This window comes from Gobio gobio (genome assembly GCF_949357685.1).
Source record: "Gobio gobio genome assembly, chromosome: 24".
NCBI lineage: Eukaryota > Metazoa > Chordata > Actinopteri > Cypriniformes > Gobionidae > Gobio > Gobio gobio.
The window spans coordinates 31,407,689-31,429,406 of NC_137120.1; the positions used below are offsets into that span (position 1 = coordinate 31,407,689).

The 21,718-nt window shown below is 38.6% G+C and overlaps 1 protein-coding gene across 1 annotated transcript in view; it reads left to right on the top strand.

Moving 5' to 3' along the window:
* Nucleotides 1–10,241: 10,241 nt before the first annotated feature.
* atp8b3 (ATPase phospholipid transporting 8B3) overlaps nucleotides 10,242–21,718 on the top strand; it is a gene marked incomplete at both ends in the record, with an annotated part of 30,785 nt that continues 19,308 nt past the window's right edge. Inside the window, 3 exons of the mRNA XM_079807070.1 lie at nucleotides 10,242–10,256; nucleotides 10,375–10,426; nucleotides 11,055–11,110. Of these exons, the coding sequence (XP_079663196.1) occupies nucleotides 10,242–10,256; nucleotides 10,375–10,426; nucleotides 11,055–11,110 (123 nt within the window). The remainder of the gene's footprint in view (nucleotides 10,257–10,374; nucleotides 10,427–11,054; nucleotides 11,111–21,718) is intronic.

Below are 21,718 nucleotides of genomic sequence, written 5' to 3' on the forward strand. Positions count from 1 at the left end.
TAAATGCGTTTAAAAGTAGCCTATTAAAATGGTACAATGGCATTGCTCAGTTCAACGTTTTGGGAAATCGGGCATTTTGTCCCGCGTCAGCACTTATTCAAAAGTTAATAACGCTCAACCAGTGATGCCAGTAACGCGTTACTTAGTAACGCGTTACCCTAATCTGACCACTTTTTCCAGTAACGAGTAATCTAACGCGTTACTATTTCCAAACCAGTAATCAGATTACAGTAACTTATCCAAGTCACTGTGAGTTACTTTTTTTGTCATTTTCCTTAGTAAAAATATATATTTTTGCTTTCTTGTTGAGTCTCAGCAGGGGTTTTCCTGCATAGAGAACTACGAGGCGGCCGCTCCGTCTGTCGACAAAACTCAAGACAGGCAGTCACTTGCTCAGATTAGCCATGTCGTGATAATTAAATAATCATCAGAAATATAAATTGTCACATTATCCTTCAGCAATCATTATTAGAATATTATTATTTACTAGTAGCCTACAAAGTAATCTAAAGCCATTCCATAGCTGAATGTCTTTCCTCCGCTGTAGCTGTCAATCATTCTCCGTTCAGCAAAACTGCGCGTCGTTCGGTTCCAGTCAGCAGTCAGCGGTAAAGCTCACTCCATATGATATATTCCCGTTATAATACTTGATATGTTGATAAAATAATTTATCTTCCTGGAGTTTATCTAGCGGTTTCTGAAAGATGTTGTGCTCGCTACTCAGGTGACAACACAAGGACTATTAATTAGCATCACACGCACAATAACCAGAATTAAAAACTGTGAAGAAACAAATAATCAGTGAATGTTTGGACCGATATAGGCTACATAGTAGACTAGGATTTGTGGGCTCAACGCTCATCTTCTCTTTATGCCGTGGACTCTTCAATGTGCACTCGCGCTGCACTGCACACTCTGACTCCATGTTGCTTTAAGCGCATCATTCTGCACCCGGGATGCACATAAGCGCTTTGTTGCCGCTCTGTTTTGAAGCGTTTCATATATTTTCATAGTTTTGTGCACTTAAAGATTATTAAAAAATATATTGTTCTCACGGATCGATCATATATTTGTTGTCCCTTTACAGAGCTGCACATTACGTTTACAATAAAATATAAATCTTGTAATTTTATATTATTTGTGTAGGCCCATATCATTATTTACATTCATATATAAATATAAATTAAAAATTAAATATAAATTGTTTTTCATAAATGTATTTATTAAGAACACAAAGTAATTTGTACCTTTTCATTAACATGTTTAGGGTTTTATGTTTAGTGTTTTATGTTTAGTAACATGTTTTATGTTTAGTGTTGGCAAAAACGGTTGTCATTTCTATGTTGAGGCGGCAGGGGTGTTGTCGGCAACTGATGAATGTAACTAATAAAGTAACTTGTAATCTAACTTAGTTACTTTTAAAATCAAGTAATCTTTAAAGTAACTTAGTTACTTTTAAAATCAAGTAATCTGTAAAGTAACTAAGTTACTTTTTCAAAGTAACTGTGGCAACACTGCGCTCAACATTCAAAAGGTAAATAAGGATTTATTGACGATCCGACCGACCGTGACCCGAATATCATTAAAAATATTTTTGGATGACTCGTAACCGCGGGTAACCGCGGGTGGCCGCGGGCACCCGCTCATTTTGGATCAACCCGCGCATCACTGATACTGACCACTGCAGACCAGGAACACCCCACAAGAGCTGCAGTTTTGGAGATGCTCTGACCCAGTCGTCTAGCCATCACAATTTGGCCCTTGTCAAACTCGCTCAAATCCTTTGGCTTGCCCATTTTTCCTGCTTCTAACACATCACATTTGAGGACATTTGAGGATATATTAGGCAGCACATTTGCTGCCTAATATATCCCACCCACTAACAGGTCCCTTTGATAAAGAGATAAATCAGTGTTTTTCACTTCACCTGTCATAATGTTATGCCTGATCAGTGTATATATACATAGATGCCTCATTAGCTGCCGTTTCAATGGACCGCTATAGGTAAGCCGTCCACCATATTGGAGCGGTACATGAACAGTCAAGAGCAAAGAGTCAAGAGTGTCTGTTTATAATAGGTATTTGAAGTGGCATTTTGATAGTTTGGACACATAATGAGTCATAAAGACAGCCACAGATTTTGTGAGAATTTGGAAAAAGCAGCCGGTTGCACTAAAACAATTGAATAGTCTACATAATTCAATAATATGTGAAATTGAAATTGTTAACCCATCTAATTGTATAATATCTAAAACTTTCAATGATAACCTTTTCAGTTTACAAACCGCATATGAGATTCTTTAGTATCAACTGTGGGAAAAAAAACATGAATCATATATCTGGAAAATGAAACTTTTGCATGTCGTGAGAGCATAAACCATCTCTTTAAACCTTTTGATGATGTCAATTGGGAGGTGAAGGTCAACGGCCGTTTTCATAAGTCGTTGCACTCCAAAATTTTCCGAGGTTTCCACCAGAGCCGTTATTTACGCTGTTGGAAACCTTTTTTGCATCTTGGGTCATGGAAGCACTGAATAATATATATCGAATAATAAATAATAACATTTCTTAACATGTTCCTAATATACACCCCCTGACCTGACCTTTCAAACACTTTCTTCCTTCTTCTTGTGGTCATGCAGGTTTGTGGGTTTCCCTTACTGTGATGAAAGTTGAACTTAACTGCTGCTTAATCATGTCTAATTAGAAATATGAGGGTATTTTTCCGATAAATGGCTCGTTATTGCTGTAAATCGTGATGGCTGTTTGGATTCCGACACCCTCCACGAAAGAGTGGCCGCGGCCATTTGTAACTTGAATGTGTCAGTGTTATTAACTTCCAGTTATTTTACTTGTACAAAAGGAGTCTATTTTTTATTTTTTTAAAAATTGCAAACGTTTTATTGTTAATATCATACAATTTTTATTTCATTACCATAATAACAAACACAGTAACTCATTCAGTTTAAGTTCTGCTTAGTATAATCAGTTATTAAGTTTACTTAACTTTTTTAATATTAAAGGCAGGGTATAGGTGATTTGCTTTAAAAAAAAAAAAAAATGTGTTATGCTGGTTGAAAGTCTCGACATCTTGATAGCAATCACTAAGTTATTGTGACCTAAATTTATTTATATGTTTTTATATTGTCTGCGGAAGGCATAGGACAATAAATTGTTCATCCAATCATAGACCTCGTTCCGAGGGTTACGATAGGATGTCCTACCTGCCTAAAGGCCAAAGTATACTTCACTTTTTATGCGTACTTGAGGGTCAGCGTACAGTGCACGTGATGCGAATTCCGTCATCAGAGTATATATATATATATATAAACTAAATACCTGTTTTAAGGAATACTCCCAACATATAAAAATGAAAACAATAATTTATTACATTTAAATATGTGTACAGCTCTGATTTGTTTTAAACCAGCACTTAACCATAATTGGCTTTATGTCATGTACTGCTTTTATTTCTTGTTCATTTTGTAGCCTATACAAATAAAATGCATTTATTGTATTACTATTATTTATAAAAAATAATATTTGTGGGATGGTTACAAGCTTATTAGGCATTGATTAGAAATACACAGGAAACTTTTAGTCAGTACTTTCAACCACCATAGCACAGCATGTCACCACACACTAATGGCAAATTAAAACCAAGTTTGTCCTTATGAATCATCTGTGTATTGTCTAGTGGTTAGAGTACGGTTGCTGAGGGGTGTAAAATATGCTGGGTTTGTGCATCTTGTCCTTGTTTAATTTATATGCCTTGGTTTGGCACAGTTGTGCCACCCCTGAATGTTCTGTTTGAGTGTGGGTGTAGAAATCTGTCTGCTGACGTAGCGGGTGGAATTAGAGGGATTTCACTAGTCATAATCTCTGCCAACACTGTTTTCACTTATAATAAAAGCAATATTGTACTCTCTGAACCACAGTCTTTGCTATGTAGAAACAGTGAGAGCATCTCCCTCTGGCCAAACACCTGAACTGATTGACGTCCACTGACTGATCCTTTACACAGAATATAAGTAATCTTCAAATAACGCTGCAGAAAAAATGTAAATATCTAAACTGCCGTAAAAGTTACAGTTAAATGAGGAGAAAAATGCCAACCTTTTCTTTTTTTGTTAAATCACACATATTTTTGTTAAGTTTATATATTATTTTTTAAAGTGCAAATGGCATATTTTTTAATAACTTATGTAACGACTGAGACAAATCAGACACATAATTACTTGTTACATTTAACAAATATGCTTTAAATGCTTTTTATGCTTAGTAACGAACGCTTTATGCGTCCCCCAAAAGAGCAGGAAAGGTCTCAAGTTACCAGGGCTACCATCAGATAATATTTTGTATATGGCTTGAAAGAATGTGAAAAACAAGGGCCATCAGGAGACCCATAGCCCTTAAACAGACTTTCCTGCATTCATTTATAGGAAAACTGAACATGCATATGATTATAACTGTCTTGTAAAAGTGTATCTTGTTTGGTGTCTACGAAGTTGTAATTTAAAAATCGGAATGATTGGGTATATGATATGTCAATACCTGTGCAACATATTAGTATTACAAGAATCTTTAATAGTTCCTTCATCAGCAACCAATCCAGTTACATATACAAACGATCTGCTTGAGACAAAGGATCGTAAAACTTTCCCTCCGAAAGCCTAAGAAGGAATGGCTTACTGACCACTCGAAGGAGAGGTTAAAAGGCCCTCGCGCAGAGCCGCCTCCCTCTTCTCACTCTTGACCGACACGTCACCTCTGATGTCTCTCAGCTGGCCAAGCAGACCAGGCTGGCAGGCCTACACACACATCAAGCAATGTGCGTGTGTGGGACAGGAACCCCGACCTGACCACATGGTCGCGGGCCGGCAGACCCAACCGGCCGGCAGAAATAACTGTTCAAGTTCATCATATCTTCTTCAGTCAACGCAGAAGAAATTGATTGCAACTTCAACACCATCGGATCGAACTATCAAGACTTTCTCTTGTGATTGTACATCCGACGGGTTTTAACCGCTCGGGCAAATGCAAGTAACGTACGATATACTAAATCGCTGTTTAGTTATTCAAAGCTGTGGACCCCTTTGTTCAAACAAAGGATCTTGCCGCCATAACTGATGGTTCTCCCAGGTGTTTTCATAGCTTCATTCCTCTGTACTGACTCGGTTCTTCACCCATTTTAACTCAGCATATTACTCATGTATGTTTTTGTTTTGTGTGTATGCGTTTCTGTTTAGTTTAGTTGTGTTCGTGATTTAGTTAATAAAACTTGTGCACAAAACATACGCAGTACTTTATGCAGTAGAGATGAACCCAAATACTGCCATAACAGTTGCTCATTGAGTTAAGCAATTCATATGATGCACTGCGCATCTGTGCAGGCTTCAATTGTCACCACGACGGTAACCCCCAAAACTCCAACATGACAACTTAATAGAACATTAAACAATAATAACAAGCCTTTTACTTTATTTATCTTGCTTAAAACGCATGAAGATAAATAAATTCAAAATGTTCTCTTCCAATTAAGTCCCATGCAAAGTTGAACAAGCAGCAAACATCCTCATTTTGAGTGAGTGCTTCCATTTCAGCAGCAAAACAACAACAAAAATACCTAGAAAATGTTTAGCAGATAAAACATTTTTATATTTACTTGAAATCATCTTTTCAGTCATTAAAGAAAAAAAAGTTTTCGATTATATCATATCAGACTGTGAAGAGATTATTGTCTTATAATAATTGTCAAAATGTTGCAACATTGTTATTCTTCTTCCTATTGCAGAATGGAGAGAAACATGGGTAAGCAAAGATTAATCTAATATTCTCAAATTTCTAAATTTAAATTTCCACAATGCAGATTTCAGCTTCCTCCGCAGGCTGCTACTGGTCCGCATTTGCATCCTTCTGTGCTATTTCCTCTACAAAACCACTACCTTTGCTCTGGTGCACAGTTTCTACAATGGCTTCAGCACTCGGGTATAGAGCAACTAGGTCACTTGATCCACTTTACACCCACCAACCCCAACCGCACTGCGAAAATATCTGCTATTACAGTCAAACTGAGATCTGTTTGAGATGTACTGTAACAAGTCAGATTATCCATTAACAGTAAGTAAAAGAAGTTCAGAATCATCAAAGTGTGACAACTCAGGCAGGATAAGTTGTATGCAATAATGTCTGTCTTAAGCAAATGTGTCTAATTGTAAGGTTTGTGGACATAAAGATTTAATTTGGTAAGTTGTAGAGATCCATTGACATTATGAAAATTATTATTTCTATTACTAATACTTTTTAAATAAATTAATTGTAATAATAGTAAAAGTACATAAAGAATGCAATGTACTTTTACTATTATTACAATTAATTAACAGAATTAACAGAATGCAATGTACTTTTCATGTTAAACATGTTTTTAATTTCTGTATTAAAATTTACTTGGTTATTTTTGTATTTTTTGGTTATTTAGTTATTTTTAACTGTCCTTATATCATATACAACTCACCACAAATGTAAGGATACTTATATATTAATAATTCATAATATTTCTAAAATATGAATGTATTCACTGTGTATTGTAAATCTCTTTAAAAATCTGCTTTTAACTTGATGATTACACCATGTTATTTCATTAAATTTAAACTTTTCTTGGTATAAAAACATTTTTAAAACGACATAAAACCAACATCAATACTAAGCGTCTATTTCTAAGAACATAGCACATGTCGTTTGGATATGAACAGTTTTATATGTCATTGACCCTGATAATGGTCAGTAATTGTTCTTACGTTTGCACATAAAACCATCTGACACATATTTGGTCCTTCAATTTTTTCCCCCTCTTGTCTACAGTCGTGTTAAAAAGAATGTACACCCTTTTGAATTATATTTACGTTTCAGGACATAAGAAAATATTATCTGGTCCTTGGCAGGTCTTAAAATTAGGCAAATACAACTACAGATGAACAACAACAACAACACATGACATATTACACAGTGTCATGGTTTATTTAACAAAAGATATGCCATAATGGAGAAGCCATGTGTGACAAACTAAGTACACCCTACAAAGGAATTGAGAGGGTAAGTATCAGTCAGGCGCTGCTAATCAAATGCCCTTGATTAACTGATCATCAGCCAGCGTGACCAACTCTATAAAAGCAGAAGTTTACTGGTCTGGAGCACTCAGATGTGTGTTAACACAATGCTAAGGAGGAAAGACATCAGTAAGGATATTAGGGAAGCAATTGTTGCCCATCAATCTAGGAAGGGTTACAATGCCATTTCCAAACAATATGAAGACCATTATTTTACAGTGAGGAAGATTATTCACAAGTGGAAAACATTCAAGACAGTTGCCAATCTTACCAGGAGTGGATGTCCCAGCAAATTTACCACAAGGCAATGCTCAAAGAAACTGTAAAAAAAACAGTTACACGAGCTACACCTCATGAGCTACACCTCAGGTTCTACAGGCATCATTTAACATGTTAAAGGAGTTCACTTTCAAATGAAAATTACCCCATGATTTACTCACCCTCAAGCCATCCTATGTTTTTCTTCTTTCTGATGAACACAATCAGAGTTATATTAATAAATATCCTGATGCTTCCAAGCTTTATAATAGCAGTGACGGGGAGTTTGAAGCTCAAAAAAGTGCATCCATCCCTCATAAACATACTCCACACGGCTTTAGGAGGTTAAAAAAGGACTTCTGAATCGAATTGATGGGTTTTGTAAGAAAAATATCCATATTTAAAACTTTATAAAGTAAAATTCTAGCTTCCGCCAGACCGCCTTCCATATTCAACTTATGCAGAAAGTGTAATGCCTCTCACAGTTCTGACTTCAGGTACAAGTTGAATACAGAAAATGTCTAGATATTTTAATGACAGAACAATAAAAAAGATAAGAATGGCTTGTTTGGAAGGGTTGCCAAGAGAAAGCCTCTTCTCTCTAAAAAGAATATGGCAGCACAGTTTAGGCCCTGTTTACACCTTAAGATTTGGTTTCATTTGGGTTGATCAGATCCCAAGTGGACGACGCTAAATACAGGTGTAAACGGGTGTAAAATGTTTTGAGCTTGTCCACTTTCGACCTCTTCCATAGGTAGTCGAAAATGCTTTTGACCAGATTGCTTTCGTAACGTAAACACTCATGTGGTCAAATGCGTTCGAACAGCCACAAAATACAGCTTACTGCCTTAAGCCCTGTACACACCGGGACGAATATCGCGCGCGCTTATCGCCAGCATTTTTCGAGACGTTTTTCGGCGCGTCTTGAGTGTTCACACCCAAGCGATTTTCACTGGCGATGCGCCGAGTGAATGCGCAAATTCAGTAGCGCTCCCAGTACACAAGGTGGTGCTGTGGCACTTTACGCTTCTGACACTCGCTTGTCACACAGAAGAAGAAGAGAGATAGTATTTACGTGCTTGCCAAAACCATAGACATATTGTGGGTGCGTCTCAATCAGCTCCCTAGTTCAGTAGTCAGGGCACGGATCAGGACATAAGTCAATGGGCTGACTCCCTGATCAGTGCCCTGACTACTGAACTAGGGAGCTGATTGAGACGCACCCTATGTCTATGGCCAAAACCATTCACACACTTATTGCTAACTGGCAAGCAGCATTAGCAGCTCATCTTCTTTGTCTACTTACTACGTGTTCGTCATAATATCAATGTGTGCGCAGCAAGACTGTTTTGTGCTTGAGCGCCACCAAGTCGTGTTTTACTGTCACTTCAGCAGCTCCAGGCACGTGAACAAAAGCGCCGATCTCATTGGTCGGCCAGTTTTTAACGCGCCACTTCAAAATAAAAAAACGAACTAGAGCCGTTTTTTTTATTACGCTTTTACGCATGCCGGTGTGCACACTCACATTGGCGCCCTTTGTTTAGTCACGAGGCGTTAAACGTCGGCGATAAACGCGTGTGAAAATCGTCCTAGTGTGAACAGGCCTTTAAAGGGATAGTTCACCCAAAAATGAAAATTAGCCCATGATTTACTCACCCTCAAGTCATCCGAGGTGTATTTGACATTCAGTTATATTAAAAATGTTCTGGCTAATCCAAGCATTATAATAGCAGTAATAGTTGCTCTGTTTTTGAAGTCCATGAAAAATGCATCTGTCCGTCAAATAACATGCTCCACGCGGCTCTGGGGTGTTAATAGAGGCCTTCTGAAGCGAATTGATGTGTTTGTGTAAGAAAAATATCCATATTTAAAAATGTATTTAATTTTTTTCTATGGCTCTGCATCAGCCGTCCCTGCGCCATCACTTCCGGCGAATAAGGTCAAAATACCGGCAGGATCATAGATATATACATAAACTCCTCATTAGTGCCTGTGCGGAGTGGTCGAATGAGGACGTATATATATATCTTTGATCGCGCTAGTATTTCGACCTTATTCGCCGGAAGTTATGGCGCTGGGTATACTAGATGACATTCGTCTGATAAGAGGTAAAAAAACAACATAAATACTGTTCGGTTTCTCGAAGAAACCGATCGTTTCGTGTCTTAAGACATCAATGATTCGTATGTCTGTGTTTTTACTCTCATTGCTCTCATACTCTAAAATATCCCCATTGACATGCATTATACAACTATCACACTGCAACGGTTGGAGTTAAAAATCTTCATTTGTGTTCTACTGAAGAAACAAAGACACTTACATCTTGGATGCCCTGGGGGTAAGCAGATAAACATAAAAATTTCGTTTTTGGGTGAACTATCCCTTTAATGTGTGGGAGGTGCGCTAGCCAGACAGGATTTACACTTTGCTGGTTGAAAACCCAAGTTTGGTATGAAGACAAAAAACATACCACCCACCATTCCTGATTTCTTACACACACTTACCGCGTTCGGCGTGGTCTTGTGGCTATTAGAGCAAAAACAAAAGCTGCTGTTCTCTGTGCTCTTTTTTTTCCCGCCGTCTCCGGTCGCGTTCATATGTAAATTGCACAAGCAATTAGATCACCCTTTTTTTCCATTAGATCAAAAGATCTGACAAAAAACATACATTTACCTGCCCATAGAACCTCCCCTCGAAGAAATCAGGACATAAGTGTTTGAAAGTGGACAAAAGAGACGGATTAAAACACCAGGTGTAAACGGGTATGTGTCTTCCTCGTCTACTTGTGATCCGATCGACCAAAACGCATCTTAATACCAGCTGTAAACAGGGCCTTAAGTTTGCAAAGTTGCATCTGAACAAACCACATCTGGAACAATGTCCTTTGTACAGGTGAGACCAAAGTGGAGATGTTTGGCCACAATGCACCAAGTCATGTTTGACAAAAACCAAACGCAGCTTATCAACACAAACATCTCATACCATCTGATGATTTGGGCTTGTTTTGCAGCCACAGGACCTGGCCACCTTGCAGTCACTGATGTACTCTTCTGCACACCAAAGTATGTAAAATGTGAGGCCATCTTTCCGACAGCTAAAGCTTGGCAGAAATTGGGTCATGCAAAAGGACAATGATCACAAGCACATCAGCAAATCTAGAACAGAATGGCTGAAAAAGAAAAGAATCAAGATGTTGCAATGTCCCCGTCAAAGACCTCAACCCGACTGAAATGCTGTGGTGGGACCTTAAAAGAGCTGTGCATGAACAGATGCCCACAAAACTCAATGAACTGAAGCAACGTTGCAAGTGTAATATGTACGATGTAATAATAACATGGTATAATATGTGTTGTTGTTCACTTGAGGTCGTATTTCCCTCATTTTAAGACCTGCTAAAGACCAGATGATTTTTATGCCCTAGAAACCATAGAATTCAAAAGGGTGTACTTTCTTTTTCACATGGTTTACTAGCCTAGCATATACATCTTTGTCCATGTCCCAGTGGATTTCCACTGTTGAGGTAACTTGATTCACAAACCTATTTGATTGCATAGCCTACTTAAGTGAGCATTATTGATGGCCACAGTATTTACATTAGGGTGACATGATGCAGGCAGCACATATGCAAAAACTGATTCAAGAGTATCATCCCTGTGTGGAAATTTGTTTATGTTTTTATTTCTGTTCTAGGTTATTGTACATCAGAGGCGTCCAATCATGCTCCTGGAGGACCAATGTCCTGCAGAGTTTAGACTCCAATTAAACCAAACTCCAAATGTCGTACATAATGGACCATTTTTAGCACCATAGCAATCATCATTAATTTAGTGTTGTTATTTCTATGCACTCTCTCATCTATTTGTTCCCTCACCAATCCTCTTTTCCTCAAAATCATTATAGTGGTCATCCTCTTGACGAACATATTTTCCAACCTATACTGGTTATTTTTACGGAAGCATTTGTGAAAACATCAGTAGTCAGTTTTCTTCCCACAGTTGTTTTTTTGTAGAGATCCGTTCAGTGTTGTTAATCCTATGCGGTGTCTCACTGAAGGGAAAGGTTTTGAAAAGTTAATAAAAAGAGTTGGGCTAACATCTGCAGCGCCCCCACAGGACAGGAGAGTTAAGGCCCGTTCACAACAAAGATGATAACTATAATGCTGCGTTCACACCAAACGCGAATAGAGCGTCAGGAGCGAGTGATTTCAATGTTAAGTCAATGGAAAGGCGCGTTGGCGCGCGTCTGGAGGTCCTGCGGCACGATAGACGCGTTTTTGCGCGGCGCGATGGACACGATTCCGCCTCCTTCGCGCGTCCAGTTTGCACAAATGACGCGAAATGGACGCAAATTTAACGTCTTGCGTGATACGCGCATTATGCGCGAGTGGTGCTTTTTGTGCATTCACGCGTTTGAAGCGAATTCGCGTCTGACGCCCGAGTTGAAAAACCTGAACTTTGGCGTCAATTCGCGCCGCGTTAACCAATTAGGAGCCTGCTCGCTGCTGTCACGTGTCAAAGTGACGTGATGAGAAACCCTGCATAATTTAAAAATACTACTATTGTGTCATAAAATTAGGTTTTAAGACTTTTTCAGGTGAGAATGTAGTTGTTTAAAGCTCAAATCTGTGGTTTATTTATAAAGAGAGCGCCTATTTTATAAAAAATAATCTTGCGTTTTTGGAGTTGTGAGATCCAGGCGATCACCGGGCGCTCAGCACTCATTAACTCCGGCGAGAGCAGCCTTTCCTCGGCCAGTCCTTCTGACATTTGCTGCTGGCTCTGATGTCCTGTAGTGGTTCGTCTTGTGTGCATCTAACGGCCGATCTTTGGTGTCATGAATCTATAATTTGTTGTCTGCCAAATCGTTTTGACTTAGGGCAAAGAGAAGTTTCATAACTCAATTTTTTTAAGGATATTTAAATTTACATGCAGTGAAGATAATGTAGGAGTTGCCTGGACCACATTTGTGTGGCTATTAATGCTTAATATATATTTTTAATGAAAATTAAAAGAGGCAGAGTGGTGTTTTATGACATATTTCTCCTGGAGTGCCTTGAACGCGCGTCTAATTTGCTTCAAACGCTTATACCGCGTCTACCGCGTCTATTTGGACGCTTGAACATTTTGAATCCATTCGCGCGTCCACAGCAAATTGGACGCGCGAATGGATTCAAAATGTTCAAGCTTCCAACTAGACGCGGTAGACGCAATTTTGACGCTCGATTCGCGTTTGGTGTGAACGCAGCATTACAATAATAGCCTGGATGCCAGCCGAATTTAGCCACATTTAGCCACGAATTTTGCGAATTTATCACATCAGTCTGGACTTGATCCGGAACAGGAGCTGTTCGGACCAATGAAATTGTCAGGGCGGGCTTTATACGATGATGGACAGATGATAAACAGTAACGTAACCATCCACGTCATCAAAGAGCGCTTGGGTTGAATTCATTCTAATCCTAAACGGAGAACTTGTTCGTATATGCATTCACCTTTACTATTTCTCTCAAAAATTATTATCTCTTTTCTCTCCGATGGCTAATTGACAGTTGGACACACACCCGCCTCCTCTCACTCACTCTTCTCATTCACTCTGGCTGAATAGTGCTTACACCAAAAGTGCATACACCACTGATCTATATAAGTGGCGCTCTCATAAAGCCACCTCTCAAACAGCTTGTGTGTACCAAATTGACTTCTCTGACCACTCTCATTTGGTAGATTTTGAATAAACTGGGTGTTGATCTGTCTGGTCATTGTGGAATATAGTATTCCTTATAGTGTTTGTTCTATACTACATATTTAGGCAAATTTGATCCATTCAGAACATTTGCATACTGTGTGCACACTATACACACTGCATATGACAATATAAAATGAATTATATGCTATTCTAAACTCTATGAATTACCTCTGATTCAATAAAAGCACACCCTTTATGCTGTTTTGACAAGAAATGACTCAGCCATTGTAGGATGTATTGATGAAAAATGCAGTTTTTATTTAGTCAGGAAAATATTTTGTGTGCTGTTTGTATCCCCACAATGCTGTCATGTTTTTGTTTTTTTCTCTATTTATGCATGTATTCATAAATGTAGCTACTTCTTGTTAACTCTAAAAACTTATTTTCTTTTAAATCAAATCAGATTTTTCCTAATATTTGCTGTTGCTGTCTTTTCTCTTATTCGGGTAGCCTAGCTGAAACCGGTAACCTGAAGTCTCTCGTATTAAAGCCCGTTCACATCAAGAATGATAGCTATATTAGCGACCACACCAAGGCATATATCATTATATTTTCTGTTCATTATAAGTTGTCTGCTGCTTTAAATGCTCAAGCTCAAGTCAGGTGGATTCTGATTGGCTGTCAATGTTTTTATCGTTCAAGTGATTCCAACGATATTGTTCCTTGCCATAGGTCTATAGTTATAGCGGATGCTGATATTCTTTTGCAATTAGAACTATTTTTAAAACTTTATCATTATCAATATTTAACCAGCAGCCATATCACCCTGTAGACCAAGACTGGTTTCCCACTGAAGCTAAGCAGGGCTGAGCCTGCTCAGTCCCTGGATGGGAGACCAACTGGGAAAACTAGGTTGCTGCTAGTAGAGGTGTTAGTGAGGCCAGCAGGGGGAGCTCACCCTGTGGTCTGTGTGGGCCCTAAAGGCCAATTTATACTTCTGCGTCGAGTGCACGCAGAGGGTACGGCGTACCCTACGCATAGACGCGTTGGATACGCCGTACCCTACGCCGTAGCCTGACGCGCACCTCTCCAAAAATGTAACAACGCGTCAATTCTACGCGGACCGCAAGCGCTGTGATTGGTCTGCCAGAACCCTTCCCTCAGGTCAATAAATAAATAAAAAATCTGCGATAGGAGTGTGTGTGTGTGTCCAGAAATTGGATGATAGTTCCTTACGTCTGCTTTAACACACTATTTTGCAGTCCAGCGATTCTTTATGGTAGTAAATAAATACATAGATCCGCTGAATATAGTTTATTTATTTTCTCATTAAAACCAAAGATGTTAATCAGTAATTGTATATCAAGAACAGGGACACATTAGGGTAGGCTATATTTCGTGAATGAAGTCTCCGCAACAACAATCGCTTGCTGAGCCACCGCTGCTGAAAACAGCGGCCACGAGCTCCGCATGGTTTCACAAACACATTCCAGCGCCAGATCGCCTTATTTAACTTTACTAATCAACTAGAGATGCTTAATTTGTATTAGATACAACAACTCAAGCTGCAAGAAAAGCCGCTCTCTCACTGCTGCTGATATTCCGACATGAATGTACAGATTCTACACATCAAGCTGCTTCTTCTTCGGCTGTTGTCTTGATTACACCAACATGCCCGAGGACACTGCCTTCTAGCGTCTGCATGTGGAATTGCACATTGACGCAGACAACAGCGCAGAAGTATAAATGCTCACGACGGCGTCGGCTACGCGCGTAGCCTACGGCGTACACTACGGCGTACACTCGACGCAGAAGTATAAATGGGCCTTAACACCCCAGTATAGTGATGGGGACACTATACTGTAACAAGCACCGTCCTTCGGATGAGACGTTAAACCGAGGTCCTGACTCTCTGTGGTCATTAAAAATCCCAGGATGTCCTTCGATAAAGAGTAGGGGTGTAACCCCGGCATCCTGGCCAAATTTGCCCATTGGCCTCTGTCCATCATGGCCTCCGAATCATCCCCATATACAATTGGCTTCATCACTCTGTCTCCTCTCCACCAATAAGCTGGTGTGTGGTGGGCATTCTGGCGCAATATGGCTGCCGTCGCATCATCCAGGTGGATGCTGCACATTGGTGGTGGCTGAGGAGATTCCCTCCTTCTATGTAAAGCACTTTGTGTGCCTAAAAGCGCTATATAAATGTAACAAATTATTATTATTATTGTTAAGGCGCATTCACACCATGTACGATAACTAAAATGATAACTATATTAGCATCTACACCAGTGTACAATAACGTTATGTTTATTATAAAGACACGCTGCAATTTTGTCGTCTGCCGCTTTAAATGCTCAAGCTCGTCAAATGATTCTGATTGGCTGTCAATGTTTTTATCATTCATTAGCTAGAAAAAAAATTGTGAAATTGATTCCAACAATATCATTTCTTTGTTCCGTTATCGTTATAATTGTGGTCTGAACTCTGCTATTCCTTTACATTTGGAACGCTTTATAAAACTACATTTCATTTTCGTCGCTGTAGTTATCATCCTTGGTGTGGGCCTTGCACCACAGACTTCGAAAACAGCTGGTGTCAAGTGAAAATTACTTCATACCGTGTTATTAATACAAAGGTTGGGGGGTTTCGGGATACCTCCCTGAAATGACTTTTTGCAAGTTGGGATGTCTGCATTATTCCCGTCTCTTTTCTCTCCGCTTATTTTCCCACCTGTGTTGCTCCATATCGAGTTCCAGCCCCCTCCTTTACCTGGTGGAGAGCATTTGCACAAATTCCCTAGTCGTGCATTTGAAAGGGAGGAGAGAGGGAGAGGGAGGAGATAGAGCTGGAGAGAATGAGGCTTGAGAGGAGTTTATTCCTAAATACAACACTAGAGATAAGCAGAAGAGCGAAAAAGACATGATTCAACAAATGCGCTAACATATACTACACAAGACTCGGGGGTTTGTTGGCACGAGGAACACCTGGAACTGTGATTTAGGCTACCCGGATGAGCGCTGGGGAGAAGAGCACGGAAAGGGAGCCCTTTGGGATCTGTTATCAAGGAACAACAGTAAGCAGGTGAGGTGTTTTGTGGGTGAAACTCCCCAGTGTTCACAGTTTAGCACTTAGCTTTATTAATCAGACTCACTGAGTGTTACTGTGTCTCTATTTCTGGATGGAATGTTAGTTTCCAAAGACAGGAATGGGACAGGTGATGCTAATTTAGACATTCCTCAATTTTCACATGCTTCTGTTCATATTTCAGCATATGTACATATATCATATAATCCAGGAAAAAGTTTTGTGGTATTAATTTTATGCGCCAGGTAGCTACAGTACCTGTCAAATGTTAAGCAAGCCTGCATTTATTCAATCAAAAATGCAGAAAAAACTGTAATATTGTGAAATAGTATATAATTTATTTATGTGATGCAAAGCTGAATTTTCATCAGCCATTACAGGCTTCAGTGTCACATGATCCTTCAGAAATTATTCTAATAAATATGCTGATTTGATGCTCAGTTATCAATGTTGGAAACAGTTGTGCAGCTTAATATTATTTGGAATATTTTTTTAGGATTCATCGATGAATAAAATTTCAAAAGTACAGCATTTATTTAAAATATAAATCTTTTCTAACAATATCAATCTTTAATATAACTTTTTTTTCCCCAATTTAACACATCCTTGCTGAATAAAAGTATTAATTTCTTAAAAAAAAAGAGAAAAAAATTACCCCCAACTTTTAAACGGTAGTGTATTGTTACAAAAGCAGAAAATTCAGCTTTATTTTAAAGTATATTACAATAGAAAATCATTATTTTAAATTTTTAAAGATAAAAAAAAAAAAAACATTAAAAATAGTAATGTTTCCAAACATTTGACCGGTACTGTATAGATACAGTATATTACAAATTTTTTTCTATTCAATGAATGTAGTGTATTTTGTTTATTTATATAATACATTTTACATTCATTTATATTTAAATGATTAAACAACTATATATTTTATTAATATTTGTATATTTAGTATATTTAATTTTTCAAATTACAAATAAATTAACAATACATATAAATGTATTCCTTAATTTATTTAATGTTTTTAGTACATCACTTTATAATAATTATATAATATATAACTTTTAAATATTTTATTAATTTATAAACTATATATTTTATTAAAAAGTACTAACAACATTTAAAAAAAAAAATACAACTAAAGTATATTATAACATTTATTTATGTTATAATACATGACATGCTAGTTTTTTGTTGACTCTTATTGTCTATTTGTCCCAGGTGAGCATGGAAACAGTCTAATGAATTACAGATTTTATGTTTGTGCCCGTGAGACGGGCCACTGTCAACTGACCTCTGTTAATATGGTTTTCATCTTTCTTTTCCACAGTCTATGTGTGTTACTCCATCATGGCCGTAAGCAAGACTGAGAGAGGTTGGTTATTACTGATATTCTTTTATCTTTCAAACAGCTTATATAATTATTCATTTCAGTACATTCACAAGCCTTAAAGGGTTAGTTCACACAAAAAGGAAAATTCTGTCATTAATTTACCCGCCCTCATGTCGTTCCAAACCCATAAGACCTTGGTTCATCTTCAGAGCACAAATGAAGATATTTTTCATGAAATCCGAGAGCTCTCTGACCCCTCCATAGACAGCAATTTAATTAACACTTTTAAGGACCAGAAAGGTAGTAAAGACATACACTGTAAAAAAAATAAATGTAATTTTTACAAATAATGGTCTGTATTTTTTACCGAATTTTCCTGTTTTGTCATTATACAATGAAATGCTTGTTGTTTTACAGATATTTGCTGTAATTTAAATTTCTACTATTGGGAATTGCTTGTATTTTGGTATTACATCAAATTTCTGTATTTTCAGGGGAATTTTTCTGTATTTTTACAGAATAATGTGTCATTTTACATAACATTTTGATTAATATTTTACAGATTTTTCTGTAAAAATAGAAAAAGGAAAAGAATGTATAACTACAGAAATCAGCAGTAATTCAACATGTTTTTCTTACCATTTAAAATAATGTGTTGGTTAACGTGAGTTTTTTGAGGCTAAATAATAGCATTTGTACATACAGTAAATAGTCCAAGTGACTACAGGGGTTCAACCTTAAATTCAAAGTTCAAACCTAAAATTTCCTGATGTTTTACTCACCCCCATCTCATCCAAGATGTTCATGTCTTTCATTCTTAAGTCGAAAAGAAATTACGTTTTTTTGAGGAAAACATTCCAGGATTTTTTTCCACATCATAGACTTCCATGGCAACCAAAATGTTGAAGGTCCAAATCAATGCAGTTTCAAAGGAAGGGCTTCAAAGGCTCTGCACGATCCCAGCTGAGGAATAGGGTCTTTTCAACCTACATTGCTCATCTTGCGCTGCTCTGCAATGTGCCAAGGATTGCGAAATCACGTCGGAAAGGTCATGCTAGACGTAGGCGGAAGTACCGCCCCCGTGTTTACAAAGCGCACATGTGAGACTAATACAAAATTCCAGACGATTTTGAAGTTGAAGATAGTGTTTTTTGGTAAAGGGGGTTTGTATTAGTCCTCGCACGTTCGCTTGGGTGGGTACTTCCGCCTACGTCTAACGTGACCTTTCCGACGTGATTGCGCAATCAGTGGCGCGTCGCAGAGCAGCGCAAGATGAGCAATTTAGGTTAATAAGTGTAAACTTTTTTGGGGGGGGAAATGACCGACCGTTTCGCTAGATAAGACCCTATTCCTCGTCTGGGGTCGTGCAGAGCTTTTGAAGCCCTTTGAAAGTGCATTGATTTGGACCTTCAACATTTTGGTTGCCATGGAAGTCAATAGCCCCGTTTCCACCGAAATTACCCGGAACAATTTGTACCAGGAACTTTTTTTTACAGGAATTTTTTTTCCTCTGACCTGCTACTGTCTGCGTTTCCACTGTGGTCTAAAGTACCGTGAAGATTAGGCAAATTAGTCCAGAGACGTGGGACTGCGCGCGACTGTTCCTCCCAGTCAGCGACGGACAGAAATAATTCTTGTGCAATACTGTCTGCAACAATAACAAGTATGGAGGAGATGCAAGCAGCGCTGCTTTTGCTAGTTATGTATCGGTTTACTAAAGATGTAATTAACAAAATGGCGGAAAAGAGACAAGCACTGATACTAAAGCGTATTCTGAAAGCTCAAAAAAGCTAGATTTAAAATAAGACAACGTATGTTATTTATCAGCTATTACGGACATTGGCTGTGTGATTGCTGAGACAACGCGCGCCATCAGACAGAAAGAGCAAGACTGATATTTACTGCAGAACGAACCTCGCAAGACTTTTAAAAATGCCGATTGAAATAAAATGCTGTTCAGTGCCCAAGTCCCACCCCCGAAAGTTCCTGAACTTTGAAAAAGTACTACCTCGCGAGCAGGGCCGTTTGGAGGGGGAAATATTTACCTGGAACTTAATTTAGACCCTGGTTCCTGCGGTCGAAACACACAGAGTACCACCCCAAAGTCCCTAGTTCCTAGGGAAAGTTTCTGTAGTGGAAACGCGGTTTATGATGTGGAGAAAAATCCTGGCATGTTTTCCTCAAAAAGCGTAATTTCTTTTCGAGTGAAGAAAGAAATACACGAACACCTTGGATGAGATGGGGGTGAGTAAAACATCAGGAAATTTTCATTTTGAAGTGAACTAATCCTTTAAAGGGATAGTTCACCCAAAAATTTGCTTCAGAGGCCTTCTGAAGCAAATCGATGCGTTTGTGTAAGAAACATATCAATTTTTAAAACTTTATAAAGTAAAGTTTCGTACGACCACCTTCCGTATTCAATTTATGGAAAAAGTGCCTCTGCCGATCTAAAGACTAAAGGCCCATTTATACTTCTGCGTCGAGTGTACGCCGTAGGCTACGCGCGTAGCCGACGCCGTCGTGAGCATTTATACTTCTGCGCTGTTGTCTGCGTCAATGTGCAATTCCACATGCAGACGCTAGGAGGCAGTGTCCTCGGGCATGTTGGTGTAATCAAGACAACAGCCGAAGAAGAAGCAGCTTGATGTGTAGAATCTGTACATTCATGTCGGAATATCAGCAGCAGTGAGAGAGCGGCTTTTCTTGCAGCTTGAGTTGTTGTATCTAATACAAATTTAGCATCTCTAGTTGATTAGTAAAGTTAAATAAGGCGATCTGGCGCTGGAATGCATTTGTGAAACTATGCGGAGCTCGTGGCCGCTGTTTTCAGCAGCGGTGGCTCAGCAAGCGATTGTTGTTGCGGAGACTTCATTCACGAAATATACCCTAATGTGTCCCTGTTCTTGATATACAATTACTGATTAACATCTTTGGTTTTAATGAGAAAATAAATAAACTATACTCAGCGGATCTATGTATTTATTTACTACCATAAAGAATCGCTGGACTGAAAAATAGTGTGTTATAGCAGACGTAAGGAACTATCATCCAATTTCTGGACACACACACACACACACACACACACACACACACACACACTCCTATCGCAGATTTTTTATTTATTTATTGACCTGAGGGAAGGGTTCTGGCAGACCAATCACAGCGCTTGCGGTCCGCGTAGAATTGACGCGTTGTTACATTTTTGGAGAGGTGCGCGTCAGGCTACGGCGTAGGGTACGGCGTATCCAACGCGTCTATGCGTAGGGTACGCCGTACCCTCTGCGTGCACTCGACGCAGAAGTATAAATTGGCCTTAACGCGACCAGGACAGGTATGCTCGTCACACGTCACGAACGCATCTTGAATTGCGAGAAGGAACTTTCAACACTTTTTCACGTAAGGCGAACGGCTGGAACTTTACTTTATAAAGTTTTAAATATGGATATTTTTCTTACACAAACGCATCGATTAGCCAGAACATTTTTAATATAACTCAGATTTTATTCGTCTGAAAGAAGAATGTCATATACACCTAGGATGACTTGAGGTTGAGTAAATCACGGGCTAATTTTAATTTTTGGGTGAACTATCTCTTTAATTTTATGAAGCGACGAGAATACTATCTGTGCGCAACAAACAAACAAAAATAACAAATTTATTCAACAATTTAATGTCTGTGTCAGTCTCCTCCGCAGTTTATGTTGGCCAGCTCCTGCGTCAGCATCACACGCATGCGTCGTGGTGCTCACGTGAACAGCATCGGCCAATGGTAAACCGGTGTTCTGGCGTAACTCGGAAGCGCTGCACTGTATTTACTAAGTCAACAGCGTGAAGAAATTGTTGAATAAAGTCGTTATTTTTGTTTGTCTTTTATGCACAAGAGTTTTCTCGTCACTTCATAACATTAAGGTTGAACCACTGGAGACACATGGACTATTTTAACAATGTTTTTCCTACCTTTCTGGGCCTTGAAAGTTGCAATGAAGTTGCGTATGGGTGGTTCAGAGAGCTCTCCGATTTTATCAAAAATATCTTAATTTTTGTTGTGAATATGAACGTCTTACGGGTTTGGAACGACATGAGGGTGAGTAATTAATGACAGAATTTTTGGGTGAACTAACCCTTTAAGACAGACCAACATCTGAGCATTTCTACAAACGGAAGACAAATTCGGAAGACTTCGTTTTTTTTAAAGCTTGAAAATATAATTAAATGGCACTCCATACCTCTGATACCGGGTGTTCATGATGAATCA